At 44.0% G+C, this 16,579-nt stretch overlaps 1 protein-coding gene across 2 annotated transcripts in view; it reads left to right on the forward strand.

Annotated features, from left to right (window-relative positions):
* Positions 1-15,864, forward strand: part of ABCD2 (ATP binding cassette subfamily D member 2) — an 88,305-nt gene extending 72,441 nt beyond the window's left edge. For both annotated transcript variants that reach the window (XM_059725882.1, XM_019487437.2), the window contains one exon: positions 6,704-15,864. In XM_059725882.1, the coding sequence (XP_059581865.1) occupies positions 6,704-6,914 (211 nt within the window). In that variant the 3' untranslated portion in view covers positions 6,915-15,864. The remainder of the gene's footprint in view (positions 1-6,703) is intronic.
* The last annotated feature ends 715 nt before the right edge of the window (positions 15,865-16,579 follow it).

The following is a 16,579-nucleotide window of genomic DNA, read 5'->3' on the forward strand; positions in this document are numbered from 1 at the left end:
TCGGATAAAGGTGGAAATTCACATTTTTCTCCATTTTTCCAATGGGAAATGAAAAACCTGGATCGCTGCTCATGATTAAAGGGGACCTCTTCCAACTTGATATCATAGATTTCATAGACATTAGGGCTGGAAGGGACCTCGGAAGATCATCGAGTCCAGCCCCCCGCCCAAAGGGCAGGACGTCAGCTGGGGTCATAGGATCCCAGCAAGATAAGCATCCAGTTTCATCTTGAAGGTGTTCAATGAAGGCGCTTGAACAACCTCCAGTGGCAGGCTGTTCCAGACCTTGGGGGCTCGGACAGTAAAGAAATTCTTCCTTATGTCCAGCCTGAAACGATCTTGTAGCAGTTTGTGACCATTCGTCCTCGTCATCCCTTGGGGCGCTCTGGTGAACAAACGTTCCCCTAGATACTGATGGTCACCCCTGATAAACGTGTAGGTGGCCATCAGATCACCCCTGAGCCTGCGCTTTTCCAGGCTAAAGAGCCCCAGGGCTCTCAGCCTGTCATCGTAGGGTCTGCTTCCCTGACCTCTGATCATGTGCGTGGCTCTTCTCTGGACTCTCTCAAGCTTCTCCACATCCCTTTTGAATTGTGGAGCCCAAAACTGGACGCAGTACTCCAGCTGCGGCCTCACTAAGGCCGAGTACAGGGGGAGAATGACGTCCCGGGATTTGCTTGAGAAGCATCTATGGATGCAAGCCAGCGATTTGGTCGCTATACTAGCCGCAGCATCGCATTGCAGGCTCATGTTCATCTTGTGGTCAATGATGACCCCCAAGTCTCTTTCTTCCATAGTGCTAACCAGCATAGCACTGCCGAGCCTATAAGGATGCTGCGGGTTTTTCTTCCCAAGGTGGAGAACCTTGCATTTATCGGCGTTGAACACCATCAGATTCTCATCCGCCCACTTGCTGAGCCTGTCCAGGTCAGCCTGGATCATCCGCCTGTCTTCTGGTGTGGATGCTTTGCCCCAAAGTTTGGTGTCATTGGCGAACTTGGCCAGTCCGCTTCTGACTCCAGTGTCCACATCATTAATGAAGATGTTGAACAGTATGGGTCCAAGGACAGAGCCCTGGGGGACCCCACTGGTCACAGGACACCACGATGAGTGACTTCCATCAATTACTACCCTCTGGGTCCGACCCTGGAGCCAGTTTTCCAGCCAGTGGATCGTGGGGGACCCAAGGCGACAATTGGCCAGTTTCTCCAAGAGACGATCATGGGACACCAGATCGAAGGCTTTTTTGAAGTCAAGATATATGACATCAATCTCATCTCCCTTGTCCAGGTGATAGGTCACCTGGTCGTAGAAGGAAATGAGATTGGTCAAGCAAGACCTACCCGCAACAAACCCGTGCTGGCTATCCCTTAAGATGTTGGCGTCGGCCAGTCCATTAAGGATGGCCTCCTTAATAAACTTTTCTAAGATCTTCCCCGGGATAGAAGTCAGGCTGATGGGCCTATAGTTAGCCGGATCCACTTTCCTCCCTTTCTTGAAGATAGGCACCACGTTGGCCTTCTTCCAGTCTTCGGGCACTACACCAGAGCGCCAAGAGTTTTCAAAGATCCACGCTAGAGGCTGGGCTATGATGCTCGCCAGCTCCTTGAGTACCCTGGGGTGAAGATTGTCAGGGCCGGCTGACTTGAAGGTATCCAGCTTCTCAAGATGTTCCTTCACAAAGTCAGCATTAATGGAGGGGAGGGGATCACCCTCACCCGGACTTCCCGGCCCTGTAGCGGGCACGGGTGTCCCATGGGGCTGATGAAAGACCGACGCAAAGTACCTATTTAATAGGTTGGCTTTTTCCTGGGCGTCAGTTGTCAGTTGCCCCATCTGGTTCAGCAGGGGTCCAACGTTGCCCCTGCTTTTCCTCCGGCTCCCCACATATCTGAAAAAGGACTTTTTATTGTCCTTGATGCTCAAAGCTAGCTGGAGTTCAGTTGCAGCCTTGGCTTTCCTGGTTTGCTCCCTACAGGACCAGACCAGTGCAGAATAATCCTCCTTGGAAGTGACTCCCATCCTCCATCCTTTGTAGGCCTTTCTTTTTAGCCTCAGGAGGTCTGCTAGGTCCCTGGAGAGCCAGGGGGGCTGCTGTGCCCTCTTGCTGCCTTTCCTCCGAGATGGAATAGACTTAGTTTGTGCATTGAGGATCGCTCCCTTGAGGAGCAACCACTCTTCTTGAACTCCCTTCTCCCTGTGGTCACAGTCCCTTAGGGCCTCACTGACAAGCCTCCTGAGCTTGTCAAAGTCGGCTTTCCTGAAGTCAAGGACTTGCGTGTTGCTGACTGACTTGCCAGCTTTTCAGTGGATGGTGAAGGTGATCAGCTCGTGGTCGCTGTCACCCAGCTTCCCATCGATCACTAGGTCGCCGACTAGGTCCTCCCCAGTAGCCAGCACCAGGTCGAGCAGCGCTTTGCCTCTCGTTGGCCCATAGACTTCTTGAGTCAGGTAGAGGTCATCCATGCACGAGAGGAAGCTCTGCGACCGCTCAGATTTTGCTGAGCGATCCTCCCACGAGATGTCTGGGTAATTGAAGTCACCCATGACAACCATGGTCCTGGAGCAAGCTGCCTCAGCCAGTTCCTGGGCAAACTCCTGGTCTAGCTCAGGACTTTGGGTGGGAGGTCTGTAATAGACTCCTACCATCGTGTCCCCTGTGCCGTGTTCCCCACGGATTTTAACCCAGAGGGTCTCCAGCCGTCCACCCTGGTCGCCAATATCGGCTTGCAGGGACGCGTAGCTTTCCTTAACATAGAGAGCTACACCCCCTGCCCCTTTTCTCTACACGATCCCTCCTGTACAGGGTATAGCCATCTATCCCCGTGGTCCAGTCATGGGTGGAGTCCCACCAGGTCTCCGTGATCCCTATGACATCGTAATTGTTTGCACTGAGCAGGAGGATGAGCTCCTCCTGCTTATTTCCCAAGCTCCTGGCATTTGTGTACAGGCAGGCAAGTGCCCCCTGGGGGGCTCCTTCCTTGCCCACAGATTTTACCAGGGCTGGGGCTGGGGTGGGCTCCCTTGAGTGCCGTGATCTGCTGGCTTTGCAAGGATTGTTCAGCGGGCCAGCAGTGGCGGTCGTCCCCCCGTCCCCCAGCGGGCTTAGTTTAAAGCCCGGTGGAGCAGGTCAGCCAGTCTGGCTGAGAAGAGCGTCCTCCCTAGGGGAGAGAGGTGGAGACCATCTCTTCCCAGCAGCTCGCTGCCTCTCTCGCCAAAGAGCGGGCTGTGGTCATGAAAGCCAAAGCCTTCCTGACGACACCAGCGCCGCAGTCTTTGGTTGACCACATAGATCCTCCTGTCCCTTCTCAGCCCATAGCCTGAGACTGGGAGGATCGATGAGAACACCACCTGTACCCCCAGACCCTTAAGCCCCGCTCCCAAATCCCTGTAGCACCTCATGACCTGGCTGGGAGTGCTCCGAGCCGTGTCATTGGTGCCCACATGAATAAGGAGCATGGGATAGTATCTCAGAAGAAAGATGCTGCATCATTGCTTTTGCTTCTCTGAGAAGTAGATTGCTTCCATAGAGCTCCTCCCTAGTCAGAGGCATGAGTCACAATGCATAAAGGAAACTACATGTTTAAAATTTGGCACAATCAGGTTCTCAATTATGGGACAAATTTATATGCCAGGAACTCCTGCTAAAACAGATGACTATCACCCCAGCAAGCTTGTTTTCCAAGTTCCACTTGTGTTTAAAAGAGTATGAGTTGCGTTTATATCTCTTAAATATACTATTTAAATATGAAAAGAGTTAAAACTAGTGTAAAAGCACTGCACCTGAAAATGAAGACTACATAATTACAGGGTGTGAAGCCTGTCAGTAGCCAGAATGCAGAGGGATGTTCAACTGATAGCTCTTGGCTGAAGGTCTTTGGAATTTATTTTCCCATTGTGTTTACTTATTTTCAGCTAATTATGCGAGTCTGACAGGTGTGAGAAAATTCCTGTAATCTCAGATTTGTTTATTAAAAAAAATAGCAGAAAAGCTTGTTTGAGAGCAAGTAAGCATTTTGGAATGCTTCTGTGAGGTTTTCATGTGGGCTTATATAGTTGTCCAGGCAGGTGGAGGGACACAGCTGAGGTCCTGGGAATTGAAGAGGAAGAAGGACGTAACAAAGACGAAGCCTGCCTACACGTGTGCTCGTTGGCGTTTTAATCAGAACGCATTGGAGTAGACTCAATTAACTGAGTCTGTTCCGTGTTCTAATTAGAATGCTGCAGAATCACCGTAGCATCATATGTTAATTAGAGCAGTTCCTGGGCAGCTACTGTAATTAAAATTTCACAGTGTCATGTGTTTTAAGCCCCTGCGCATTTAAAAATGGCCACGGGGTGCTTTAACTAAACCTTATGTTTAAATGAAGTTTTGATAAAGCACCCCGTGGCCATTTTTAAATGCACGGGGGGTTAATACACATGGCACTGCAGCATTTTAATTAAAGCCGCTGCCCAGGAACTGCTCTAAAACATGTCATCCCCCTTGGTCTCTCCAAGCACCTGCATAGGCAGCCATAAATTCCAAATGTCTTTAACACAGCTGTGCTTCCCTAGGCATTGACGAGATCACCCACAGTTATCTCCTTCTCAAAGATGACACTAGCAAATACTGGCTGTTTTCTTTCTTCTGCAGCAGGTTAGCTGCTTTCCTAAGCAGGCCTAATTGATCATCTCGCAGTATATTCTCTGGACTGTGCCTTCTTTCTGATTGTGGGATATTTTTGAGGGAGGGCAGTGTAAGATTATCGGCTAAGCTTTGACCAGTGTAGTGGAACTGATAATTTGCAATTAGTTCCTATTCCCTAATGAACCATAAATAAGGATGTAAATATCATTAAAAATTATTAATTTAACCTCCTTTAATTATATTCGTTAAATGGTTAACTGATAACGCAGCAACTCGGACACAGCTGTTGCTGGGAGTTGCTCCCTGGGCTCTTTAATGGAGGAGGAAGTGGTAGCAAGCCCCACCAGAAGACACAGACTGTGAATGAGCAGTGAGTTGCTTAATTAACATGTCATTAAGCCACCTGCTATTTTCCTCTTTAACTTTATAAGTTAATACTAGTTCTCCCTTTCCCCTTCTCCTCCTCCCTCCTTCCTGCTTGCCCTGCTGCCTTCTGGTTCCTGCTGAGGCACTGCACTGCTCTCCTTCCCCCCTTCCCTGCCAGACTGCACCTCGCCCTGAGCTAAATGATAACTGGTAAGCTAACCAGTTATTGTTGGCCTTACTGGTTAAGCAGTTAATTGTTTAACCTTTCACATCCCTAACCATAAGCTGTTGGTGATTATTAAATGATCATGAGTCCTTGATGGAGTTACATATCTCTTTAATTTTCATTTTGTGATGCATCTCAACTTCAGTAATGTGACTAGAAATTATTAAGCTCACAACAGCACTTCTGCTGGAATCCCCTCCTCCCACCTCAAACATACGCACATGCCCAAACACACTTCCCCACATTCTGTTAAAAATCTCTGCAAGGCTCATAAAAGTGCAGGTGCACATCTTGAACTATTGCTTTAAGTGCACACCCTGGTACTGAAAGATCTCTCATACCTCCACAGATTTTTGTCCCCATTTGCTAATTAAGCAGTACTGTAGACTTGGCGAAGCAAACAATTTACAATCTGAGATTGAAACCAGGGAAAGCAACTAACGTGTAATTTTAAACTAATATATTCTGTCTGCCAAAACAGAAACAGGTCTTAGTGGACTTTCTTCTAAGAAGGTACAATTCTGCAACAGGGAGAATAATATAAATACAAGGAATTAGGCCATATGCTTCATATTGTGAAGCTGTCTTTCATTACAGAGTGGAAGGGACCAGTTGGGTGTAACTCCGGTTTTTAAATGCGAATGGGTGATGCATAGAGCTCTCCCACTTGTAGGTTGTATGATAACATCTGTAACATCATCATGTACCTGCAGTTTGAAACAAACTGCTCAGGTAAGTGCCATGGAGACTAATTGCTCATCAGTGTAACCACTCTTCTTGTGGGTGGTCAGAGGCAGAGAGGCTCCTAGGCACTTTGTCAGTGGTTGAGAGAGTGTGGTGGCCTTAGCCACTTCTGTTAATGTAATCATTAAAAGGGTAACCCTGGTGGCTGCTTCCTAGTGGGCATGGAGCACCAATTGCTTGTGCTGTTGTTAAAGAAGCATGGTTATAGCTGAGCAGCCAAAGAGAGGCAGCCAGGAAACGAGGAACAGACTTCTCCAGCCCTTGCAGCAGGAGGCTTTAGGGTGGCACCCTGAATACCCCAGCCAAGGTCTCTTACCCACATCATCTCAGCATAGAGTTCTGGGTGGAGAGGCTCAGCTGATGCACCAGATCTGTGTCCGAGCTCCTGATAGCAGAAACACTAGTGTGGATGTATTGAACACTGGCCTCAAATTGTTGAATCCCAGTGTAGACCAAGCTTTAAGGAAAGTCTTGAAGACTTTCACAAAGATTTAGGATCTGAAGTGCCCAAATCTTTTTTTGAAAATGTGTTATGCTTTCATTCATATAGTTGCTTTTCAGCCTTTTCCTCTAAAAAAAGGAGAGCATTTAGCCATGTCGGTGGTGTACTGTTAATCTTTTGAACACAAAATAGGTCTTGCTCAAATACTGCCTTTGAGAAGCTAATGTTCTTGTTTCAAGCCTTATGCACAAAGCTGTTCCCCAAACTGTTGCTAATGCCTACAATTCTAATGCAGGAAGTACCACACTCACTTGTTACAGTTTGATGGACAAGGAGGCTGGCGCTTTGAACTTTTGGACACTGCTATCCGTTTATCCCTCAGTGAGGAAAAACAAAGACTAGAATCACAGCTTGCAGGAATTCCGAAAATGCAACAGAGACTGAATGAACTTTGCAAAATCTTGGGAGAAGATTCGGTGCTAAAAACAATGGAGAAAGAAGAATAAGTACCTTAATTTATGTTCTATGTTTTTTAAATATTTCTTTTTTAGTTAAAAGCTTTATGAATTAAGTCCCTCTTGTTTGCATGCATTGTGATAGACTTGGAGCATAATGAAACCCAGTCAGCAAAAAAATAATGCTTTATAAGATTTTCACCTTTTAGCATTGAGGAAGAAGCTGGTTTGAACTCTGACAAGCAAACAAACAAATGCATGGTGTATAAGATTTATCATCACAGCTCGTGGTAATTCCACATTAAAGCTCAGTTCCCTCCAGAAAGTTACCAGGACAGTTAGATTTTTCTAGGTAAATTCTTGTTTGGGATCTGATCTGCAGAATGTGCTGTCATATTGATTGCCATGTGCATATGATATGCCTGCTGTACAAAGCAAACCTGGCATGTGATTCAGGCATGGAGCAGCACAAGGGCAGGGTTAGGGTGAGTATGCAGGTGCATGCAAAACTCTAATTTGGATACAAGAAACAATCTTTCAGTCCATGTAAAACAAATCATTTTCACAGCTATACTGTGCACATTTCATTAGCTGAATTTCCATGGGAAATAAAAACATGACAGACAGACCAGAAGGTAACTGTTTCTGTGAACCACTAAATGACTCTTTAGCAAGGCCTGTGATGCATATATGCAGTACACTACAGCACACACTTTCAGAGACTTTTCTCCTCACGTGTACATTGGTCCCTGTTAACCTGCCCAGGGATTATTTATGGCCATCAGACAGGATGTTCTGGAGGATGGGGCCTGGATCCAGTCAGAGACTTGGATTTTGTTCCTGGCTCTGTCACTGACTTGCTACCAGACCGTAAGTGAGGCACTGTCTCAGTTTCTCCTTGGTAAAAAGAGAATAATGACCCCTGCCAGGCTGGGTGAGCCTTGGTGAGCTGTGGATGAAAAAGGCAATGCAAGAATTAAATTTATTTAATTAATTTGAGGAGGTTCTGCCCTGATGTTGGAATATTCAACACTTAGAGATTCTGTAAAATATTTTAAAAAGCTCTTGATAACCACTGATTAATCCTCATGGCACCTTGTTAAGGTGGGTCAACATTGTTATCTCCATCTACCCATGGAAAAACATACTGGATTGTAGCCACATTTTCACAGGTGCTCACTAATTGTGTCTGCCTCTGTCTTTTACTTTGCTAGGAGTTGGGAGTCCCCAGGACCTCTGACAGTCAGTCACAAAGTGCCTCAAATTGAGAACACTTCTGAAAATGTTGGCTTCAGTGCCTTGTCCAAAGCCAGAGACACAGAGTAACTTGGAAGTAGAGGTAAGAATAGATCTGAAGGACTCCTCACTTCCAGTCTCTCTTAGACATAGTGCCTCTGACCTGTCAGACAGAAGATTTGCCGTGTCCCATTACTTTCCTGGGCAGCAATATATGGATAGATAAGACCTGGACAGAAAGACTGTACCATAGAAATGTTCAGCTATCCATTCCATCCCTCCAGCTTAAGAGGTCATTTATACTGGACAGTATGAGGAGATAAAACAGGAAGGCAATGCTTTTAGAAACACAGAGAGGACTTTCTGGACCAGCTAGTCCCCTGTGTATGCCAGCGGACTAAAAGTGTCCACAAGAACATCTGTTCTGGCCCCTCTCATGTCACAGACACAAAATAGCTGGCATCAAAACCTTACAGCATGCCACAAATAAAGAGCTGGGGAGACATGAGTACTACCAATCCTGTGGTAAATGCAACAGTACAGAATATGCTAATTTAATATATACCTAAATTAAAAGTACTATGCCATGTGCTACAGAGGAAAGGAAAAAAACTCAGTGGTTCTTGTCAATCTGATCTGAGGAAAGAATGCTTTCCTCACCCAAAATCTGACAGTTTGACTTTGGCTTATATGAGCAAGGCTTGGCCCCAGGTACCTAAAAGGCTTCTCAGTACCGTTAGCACTACCACATGTGCCCCAGCTAAACTCCCACTTCCACTTGTGGCCATAGGAAGATGAAAAGGACCCATTATTCCCTCAAATAATGCATTCCTGGGGGAAAAAACATCTTCCTGGATCCCTGGGGTGGCCAGCAGAAAGTGAGAGGCATGTAAATTTTTAATCTCCTTTGAATTAATAAGCAAGGCTACGCAAATTAAAAATGGACCTGAAGTACTTGGATGGTCCTTTTTTCCTTAAGAAAGAGATTGTTAACTTTTTGGGAATGCTTCCTGACTTTTTAGTATAAAACGGCTCAGTTGTGTTAAGGGAAAGAAAAGGTATCAGGCTGTTTGCTGAGCTGTACTGTCTGCAGAGTCCTCAGGATGCATTTTAGATTAAAAGAGCATGGACAGCAACCTCACAGATGTCATTACTATTTAGAGAGACTTCAAAATGGCACCTATGTAACAAAGGTGGTATCCTGGCCATTATCTTGCTTGGGGGTTTCTTCAGAAAGAGGTCGACAATGCTTGCAGAAGCTCCACAAAGGACTCCAGAGCCATCCCAGCTGCACCCCTTCTCTCGGTAGCTCTTTGACCTTTTGGTTGTTCCAGAGATGCTATTGTTTGGGGGCACCTCAGTCTACCTCCCAGTTGGATGATTCTCGGTCAGGATAGGAGATCCTTTTAAGGTGCTGCAGGGTGCTGTGAAATATTAGCGCTGTTAGGTATGCAAACACCTACACATGATTCACAAGATAATCCCAGAGGCTAGGTACAGACATTGAACAAGCCTGAGGCAGAATCTAAGTTACCTTTTTTTTTTTGTAAGCGGTGTAGTTTAGATCAGTAGCGAACAGAAAATGCATTTGCCCAGCGGGGACGGGAAAAGCTTAGACCAGGTTCTGCCTTTTTCAAACCACTCTGTGTGCACTGAATTTCTGTTTTGTTACATGTATAGACTGGTTTTGTGTGCTAAACTTGTGTTCTGTTATGGATATAGACCAGATTCCAATCACTTATACTGATAAAAGTATAATGTCTGTACCTGGCCAGAGATTTCAAATAGGAATCCATAGTGTTAGAAACACTCTGATCTGGTGTGGTCTTTTTGAGTTCTTTGCAATAGAATTGCTCTGTTATTTTTCCATAGTCAGGAAATAAGTGGAAGCTAAGAGCTGGCATTTTCTTAGGGATTTCTTGAGTTTAACAAGGTGCCTTGAGTCTAAAAAAGGTTGAGAACCACAGATTGTAGCAGCTACTCGATTCCACAGTAATTTATCTTCACAATGCCTCTGTGCAGTAGAGAAGAACCTTTCATCAGCAAAGTGATTTCCCCAGGGTCCCAAAGACACCTGTGGCAAGCAGGGAATTGAATCTAGAACTGTCAAGTCCCAGGTTAGTGCCCTAGCCACTAGATCAACCTCCCTCTTCCTTTGCTGAGCTTTGTGCTGCCAGAGCTGTCTGCTAGGGAGTGCACAAAATCCTGGAATGAGCCCATCTTTTATATTGTAGTCCTAAAACCCTTTAGTTTCCTGCTTCTGAAGGAAACTACACTTGATCTAAGCCTTCAAGAGGCCGAGAAGCTTGTGCTTTTGCATTAGCAGTTTGCTGGTCTTATTGTCTTCAGACAGTCTACTGGGATGTCTCAGTGCAAGTGAATAGAATGCCCCAGAGAACATCTGGAAAGGATTGGGAAATAAAGACCTTAACAAAAGTAGATAGTGTCACATACAGCAGAGGCTTCAGGGCACAGCTTTGTCTGGTAAAAAGTGCATATATTTTAATTTACAAGCAGGTTGTTTTCCCTGAAGGCCATCTTCCCCTTTTCTCATCTTCAAAGAAAAATGTAGAAATGATGCAGAAAAAAGTAGGTCATAAATCTCTGCTAGGCCAAGTACCAGCTGAGAAAATTAAGCATTCAGAGCATGGTTTCATGCTTTATCACTGCAATTTGTGCTGGTGAGACATATTTGGTTCCTGAGCACTTGGTGTGTGACAAGGAAAAAGTGGAGGGACAGAGCAGTCATCCAGCCACTGTATTTCAGGATACCCCTAGTGCAGGTAGATCCCCAGTTGGCCCTGAATTACTAGAATTAGTCTTGTGCTTACTCCTTCCATAGTCATAGAAGCAGGAACTGGTGCTGTTTTCCAGCAATTCCCTGCTTTTGGAAAGGCACTTCCCTCCTAAAGTTTCTCTGATTTGCACTGAGAGCAAAGTTGATACCTTCTTACCACTAGCCATTGAATCTGAGACACTGAACAATCAACATGGTGCCTAATACCCAAATTCCCATTGACAGATCCTAATGAGAATGTTCTGCTTTGAAAAAATGTTACTATGTGCTTGGAGCAATTTGAATCCTTGTCACATTTCTATCTGTCAAATGACAACCCATTCACATATGGGAAAAATGTCTTCTGAAAAAGAAATATCTTAAAGAATTAACATCCTTTCTTGTTTTAAAAGGTTCTGTGTAAAGTATATATTAATTTCATGCTGGAAGGAAAAATCAGCCTATTTTTACAATGAAAAGTGAATGAAATGGGAAGTGGTTTGATAATGTTGCCAAAAGCCTCATAAAGTTTGATGTACTGGAGCCAATAATGTCATAAAGTATCAGGCATAAAATATTCTAATGCATTAGTCTACTATTTAAAGGCCTGTTTTATGACAAGAATGACAGTGCACTGATATGTACAGCCTTCACTCTCCTGGACCTTTGTGGGTTACATTTCCCCCTGAAAATGTTTCAGAAAGATTTACTGTGCCAGTGATTCATCATGTTAAAGCTGATTTTGTGGTTTGAAAAGCTACTGCCCTGGAGATTGTCCCTGTAAGTTTTATGAACAGCTCCAGATACTAACTGTAAAGGCTAGAGGGCTTGATCCTGTTCCCTGTGGTTTCAATGAAGGTTTTTCCATGGCCTAAATGGAAGCACAAATAAGATCAGCTGTAGCTTTTAAGATACAGCCTTGGTAAAATTGAGCAGAGGTGCAGAGCATTAAGAGTTCTGGAAAGACCCTGTTACAGAGCCACTTAGGCTAAGGACAGACAGTCAAAAAGCCTGAGGCTGAATCAATTCAGTCTTTGCAGGTTAGCCTAAAATGCACAGATTGAACCAATAAGCAAGTGAACAGATATTCACTTTTGATTCTGGAAATGCAGCCTTATTCCTGTGGTGGCCCAGGCCAGAAGCTAGAGGGCACTAGAGCACATATCCCTGCTAGGCTGGAGCAGACACCTTGAACCAAGACTAGCCCACCCAGCCTGTAAAGCATCCTGGGATACTGTGGGACTGTGAGTTAACTTGAATCTGTAGGGAATCTGGGACAGAAGTTCAATAAACCAATTTAACCTAAATCAGTTAAGTCTGATCTTGCATCCATCCAGATCTATCTTAAACTGGTTTCAGCCATTTGGAAAGCAGTTTATATGCACTGAAATTCTGTTGTGTTACAGATTTTGACCAGTTTCCAATCACTTTTACTGTGTAATTTCTGTCCCTCGCCTTGGGATCAAGTGTCTGCTGTACTATTTAATCTCAGGGTCAGGTCAGCTGGCCAGTGCAGGGGGAAAGGATCTTTCTTAGGTTTGTCGACTTTCTCTTTAGTGTTCCTCTACGGGCAGTGCCCTGCCAGGTTCTTTTCATTCCTGGTGTACGAGACCCCTGCACTCAGGATGTGTAGAAATTCCTTGTGCCTATTTCCCTCCTCCCTCTCCCCTCATTGCACTCTGTTTATAATGTTTCAAGGAATTAAATATACCGGAATTATTTTGCACCTGGGGGCAGATTCTGCCAGGGACCGAGCACTTCCTTGTGAACAACCTCAAACCCTGTTGATGTCAGTAGGGATTTGAGACACGCAGCACTTCATGTAATCTTACCCCTAGATGGGGCACAGCTTCAGAGCAAAATTAATAGTCTCTTCCAAGGAGAGGAAGCGCCTTATAAATAGATTTAATGTGCAGAATGTTTACCCAGACTAATTTATTGAATGTTGGGACTGTCACACACAATGAAACATTTTCTGCTCTCTGGATTTTAATACTTTTAACAAATGTTTGTTTTAATTGATCTGTTTGGGGACTAATCTCATTCATTTTTTAGGTTTGGAATCTACTGCCCTAACTCGGATCAAACTCCTGCTGAAGTCAGTGGGAGTTGTCTGAGTGAGGCACTCCATGGGTTGTATTAGGGGAATTTATTATAATAAATTTCCACCTGAAGCAAGTAAATACATTTACATTCTGTAAAGTTCATTCAATAAATATGAATGACCATAGTGCATATGCAAGCCAGTTTATGAACCTGTGGCCAGAGGTTCTGACAATACAGAATATAGGATGAAATTACTGCACTTGGCTATTCATAAAATGTAAGATGACTGAACTGCTGAATCAAATGTCTTTGTTCTGTTTACATTTGGTTTAATGCCCTTTAAGAGCAGACATTTGATAAAGCAATAAGTTATACTGCACAGTTGTAACTTATTTCAGTCCCAAATAAAGTATGTTGCATTTACTTTACGAGTTGACAGCGTTGTTTATGAATCATGGAACAAACCGCCTGAGGCCTGTGTGTGTGTGCCTGATACACTAACAGAGCCGCTGTCAGGCTGGGCCCTGCATTCCTGTGGAAAAGGGAAAATGTGCATTTCCTTTCCAGCACAGTGTGGCAGAGCAGGCTAACACTACGGGCCACGGTTTGGTTTCTCACATCTTGTGCCAGCCCACGTCAGACTGGGATTGACCTGTAACAGGAATGAAGTCCGTGTGTGCAGGGAGAATTCACTGAGGTCTGAGCAGTAGACTCTCATGTGAGCAGTGCAGACTGACTCACCAGGCACTACTTAGATCAGCCCCAAAGCTTGTTAACAGGAACCGTTCACTGTATGGCACCAGCGTTAATTAGTAGTATTGGGAGTTGGCCTTCACAAGGGCTTCATGCAGACTACTGGCTCGACATGTCTGCTGTCATGGAAACCCTGAGTCCATTCACCAAATGGTTATACATTCCCAGAAGAGACAAGACGTGCAAGCTAAGCCTGCACAGGGTTAATTCATTTATTGCTTTTCAGAGCAGGTGTGGAAAGCAAACTGCATCTTGCACAGGCTTGCTTTCCACTTCTCACACTGCCTCTGGCCCCAGCTCTCCTCAGCTGGTGTCTCATGGAAAGGGCAGTGCTGGGGGAGGAGAGGAGGTGCGGCTTGTTGGAAATGACTTGCCTTTGCAAATGGGTGAACAATAGTAGCTGGTTTCAAAGAAATGCTCTTGCTCCAGAATGATTCTTGGTCACATGGGCATGACTCCTTGGAGCAATCAGTGCCACTCAATACTGTAATCAGGCCCTTTGCTCACAGGTGCCACATTCACACACTCCTCTGTCTTAACACACATTAGTTCCCCCTCCTTCTGGACTACTTTAGTACCTTTGAGAGGCTCTGGCAGGAGCTAGATGGAGCCAGTCACATTTTGCTGAGGCTCATGCTAGGCAATGCTGAGTAGTCACACACTGGACAAATTGCACCTCTCTCAGCTTCCTTGGCTCTGAGTGATTACTGAAAAACAGGTCTGTTGCTCAGCCTAGCACTTGCCACATGCAGAAGGAGGAGGATGTTTAAGCTACAGTGATCCAAGGCCACTTTGTACCTGAATGAGAGCCTCCAAAGGAATGTTTGATATGCTTTCACTTCTGTTCATTGAATTCACCTCTTTTGCTAATTCACTTTAACTTCACTTCCTTTGTAAACAAGCCCCAAATATTTTCCCCTCATAGTCAGATGCTCCCATGAACTCATAGATGTTGACAGTGGGGGTGAGGTGCACAAATCCACACAGCTGCCACTGCACCACCCCTGCTGCTTCTGGGCCTGGTTCCAGCTGGACTGTGGCCCCGTACCCCACTGTTTGCACAAAAATCTGAAACCGCTCACTGTATGGCACACATGCCCCTCACACAACATCTTTGCATGAGCCTACATATGCTCACTGGGCATGTCAACACATGCGCTTCAATGCGCTGCAATGCATTAGCCTATTTTAATGAGCACTAACTAAAGAGCACTTTTAAGCGTCACTTAAAAACCATGTGCCTATGCTCATACGTTGAGGCTGCTCCAACACAATGTAATTCCAGCATGTTGGAGCAGACTCGATTCATCGAGTCTGCTGGAGCATGGTAATTTCTACACTCCAGCAGACTCCAGCTTCACATGTATCAGTTTCCCCACCCTGACAAATGGTGGAGGGGGCACTTCAACTAAAGTTTATTTAATGAGCTTTAGTTAAAGTGCCCCTGCTGCCATTTTTCAGCACGCGGATGCTGATACACTTGATGCTGTGTGCACTTTAATTAGAGCAGCTCTCACTACTGCTCAAATTAAAGTGGCTCCCCTCGCCTCCTGGAGCATGTGTATAAACGCCTATTAAATCCAGAGGACACTGTGAAATGGGGATCTATTCTAATGGGCAAGGATTTTCCTTGCCTATAGTAGTTATTGCCAAAGACATTTCATAAAGCTCCATAAAAAGCTGCGTTATAATACATTTCCTCACACATCAAAAAATGCACTGAACTAAGGTACTAAATCACAGGTGATAATGAGGAAACCAAAGCTCTGCATTCTAATAAATCTGCTGTTTTCTGTTTCCACACATTTCCCTAGGCAATTAAGACTAAAAACTTTGTGGCTTTTAAATGCTACAGCTGTAATAACTGTTTCATTACTGGAAAAAATGTTTATGCTGAATAAATGAACTACTAATGTCAGATGATATGCAATTCTAGTAGAAAAAATAATTTGACTACTACAAAAAAAATTATATAAAAAATACCTGTGGTAACCTATGTACAAACTGTGATCTTTGAAAATAAGCATATCTGTAGACAGTCCCCAGCAGTATATAAGAACTTTTTTGTTATTGTACCTGTGTCTTGTTTAATTATCAGTAATATTTTAAATGTATTCATATATTTCATTGTATATTGATTGTGTTTGGCTTATACTTTGTTTAATAAAAAATGAAATATTTCAGTAAAAAGGTGACCAAAAAGACGTTGTCAACTTATTTTTTAAAAACAATTATTCATTTCATAATTTGTTGTAACACATTAGAAATTAGTCACTAAACATGTTTCCCAGCAGTTGTTGGGAAACTATTTCTGACAGCTAGAAAACAGAGTCTTTCTCTTGTTTCTTCCAAAGGGTACTGAAAAAATAAAACATATACTGGAAACACAAAGATATATCAACATAAACTTATATAATTATTATTTGTCTGTTAGCAACTCCAGACATAAAATAACATAACATTGGTAAAACATGTGCATGTTTGTTAACTCTAAATAAAACCTGCTCAGTTTCAAGAATTGCCTTGGAAAATGATTTGTGAATTCTCTTTTTAATGAAGATACACTGCAGATCTTTACAAATATATTGAAGGAGAATTACTAAATGAATGTCACCAGTTACAAACTCCAAGCACAGTAATGCAACCAAACAGCATTATATGTGAAGAAAGAAAGCAGCAAAGACTAGCCAATAATGTCAAAAAATCCTTAATCTCTGGAAATATGTTGATCTTAATAAAGACCTTACTTCTCTAGTAAGTCTTGTGCAAATGGTTTTGGGACCACTAAGGCTTAATACTGCAAGCCTGCCTGTAAGACTTCCTTGCTGATATAAATAGCTCTGGTGAAATTAGAAACACTCCTATAAATTAGGATTTGAAAGACTGCACGTTTATTCTGTATAAC

This window comes from Alligator mississippiensis, chromosome 4 (genome assembly GCF_030867095.1).
Source record: "Alligator mississippiensis isolate rAllMis1 chromosome 4, rAllMis1, whole genome shotgun sequence".
Lineage (NCBI taxonomy): Eukaryota > Metazoa > Chordata > Crocodylia > Alligatoridae > Alligator > Alligator mississippiensis.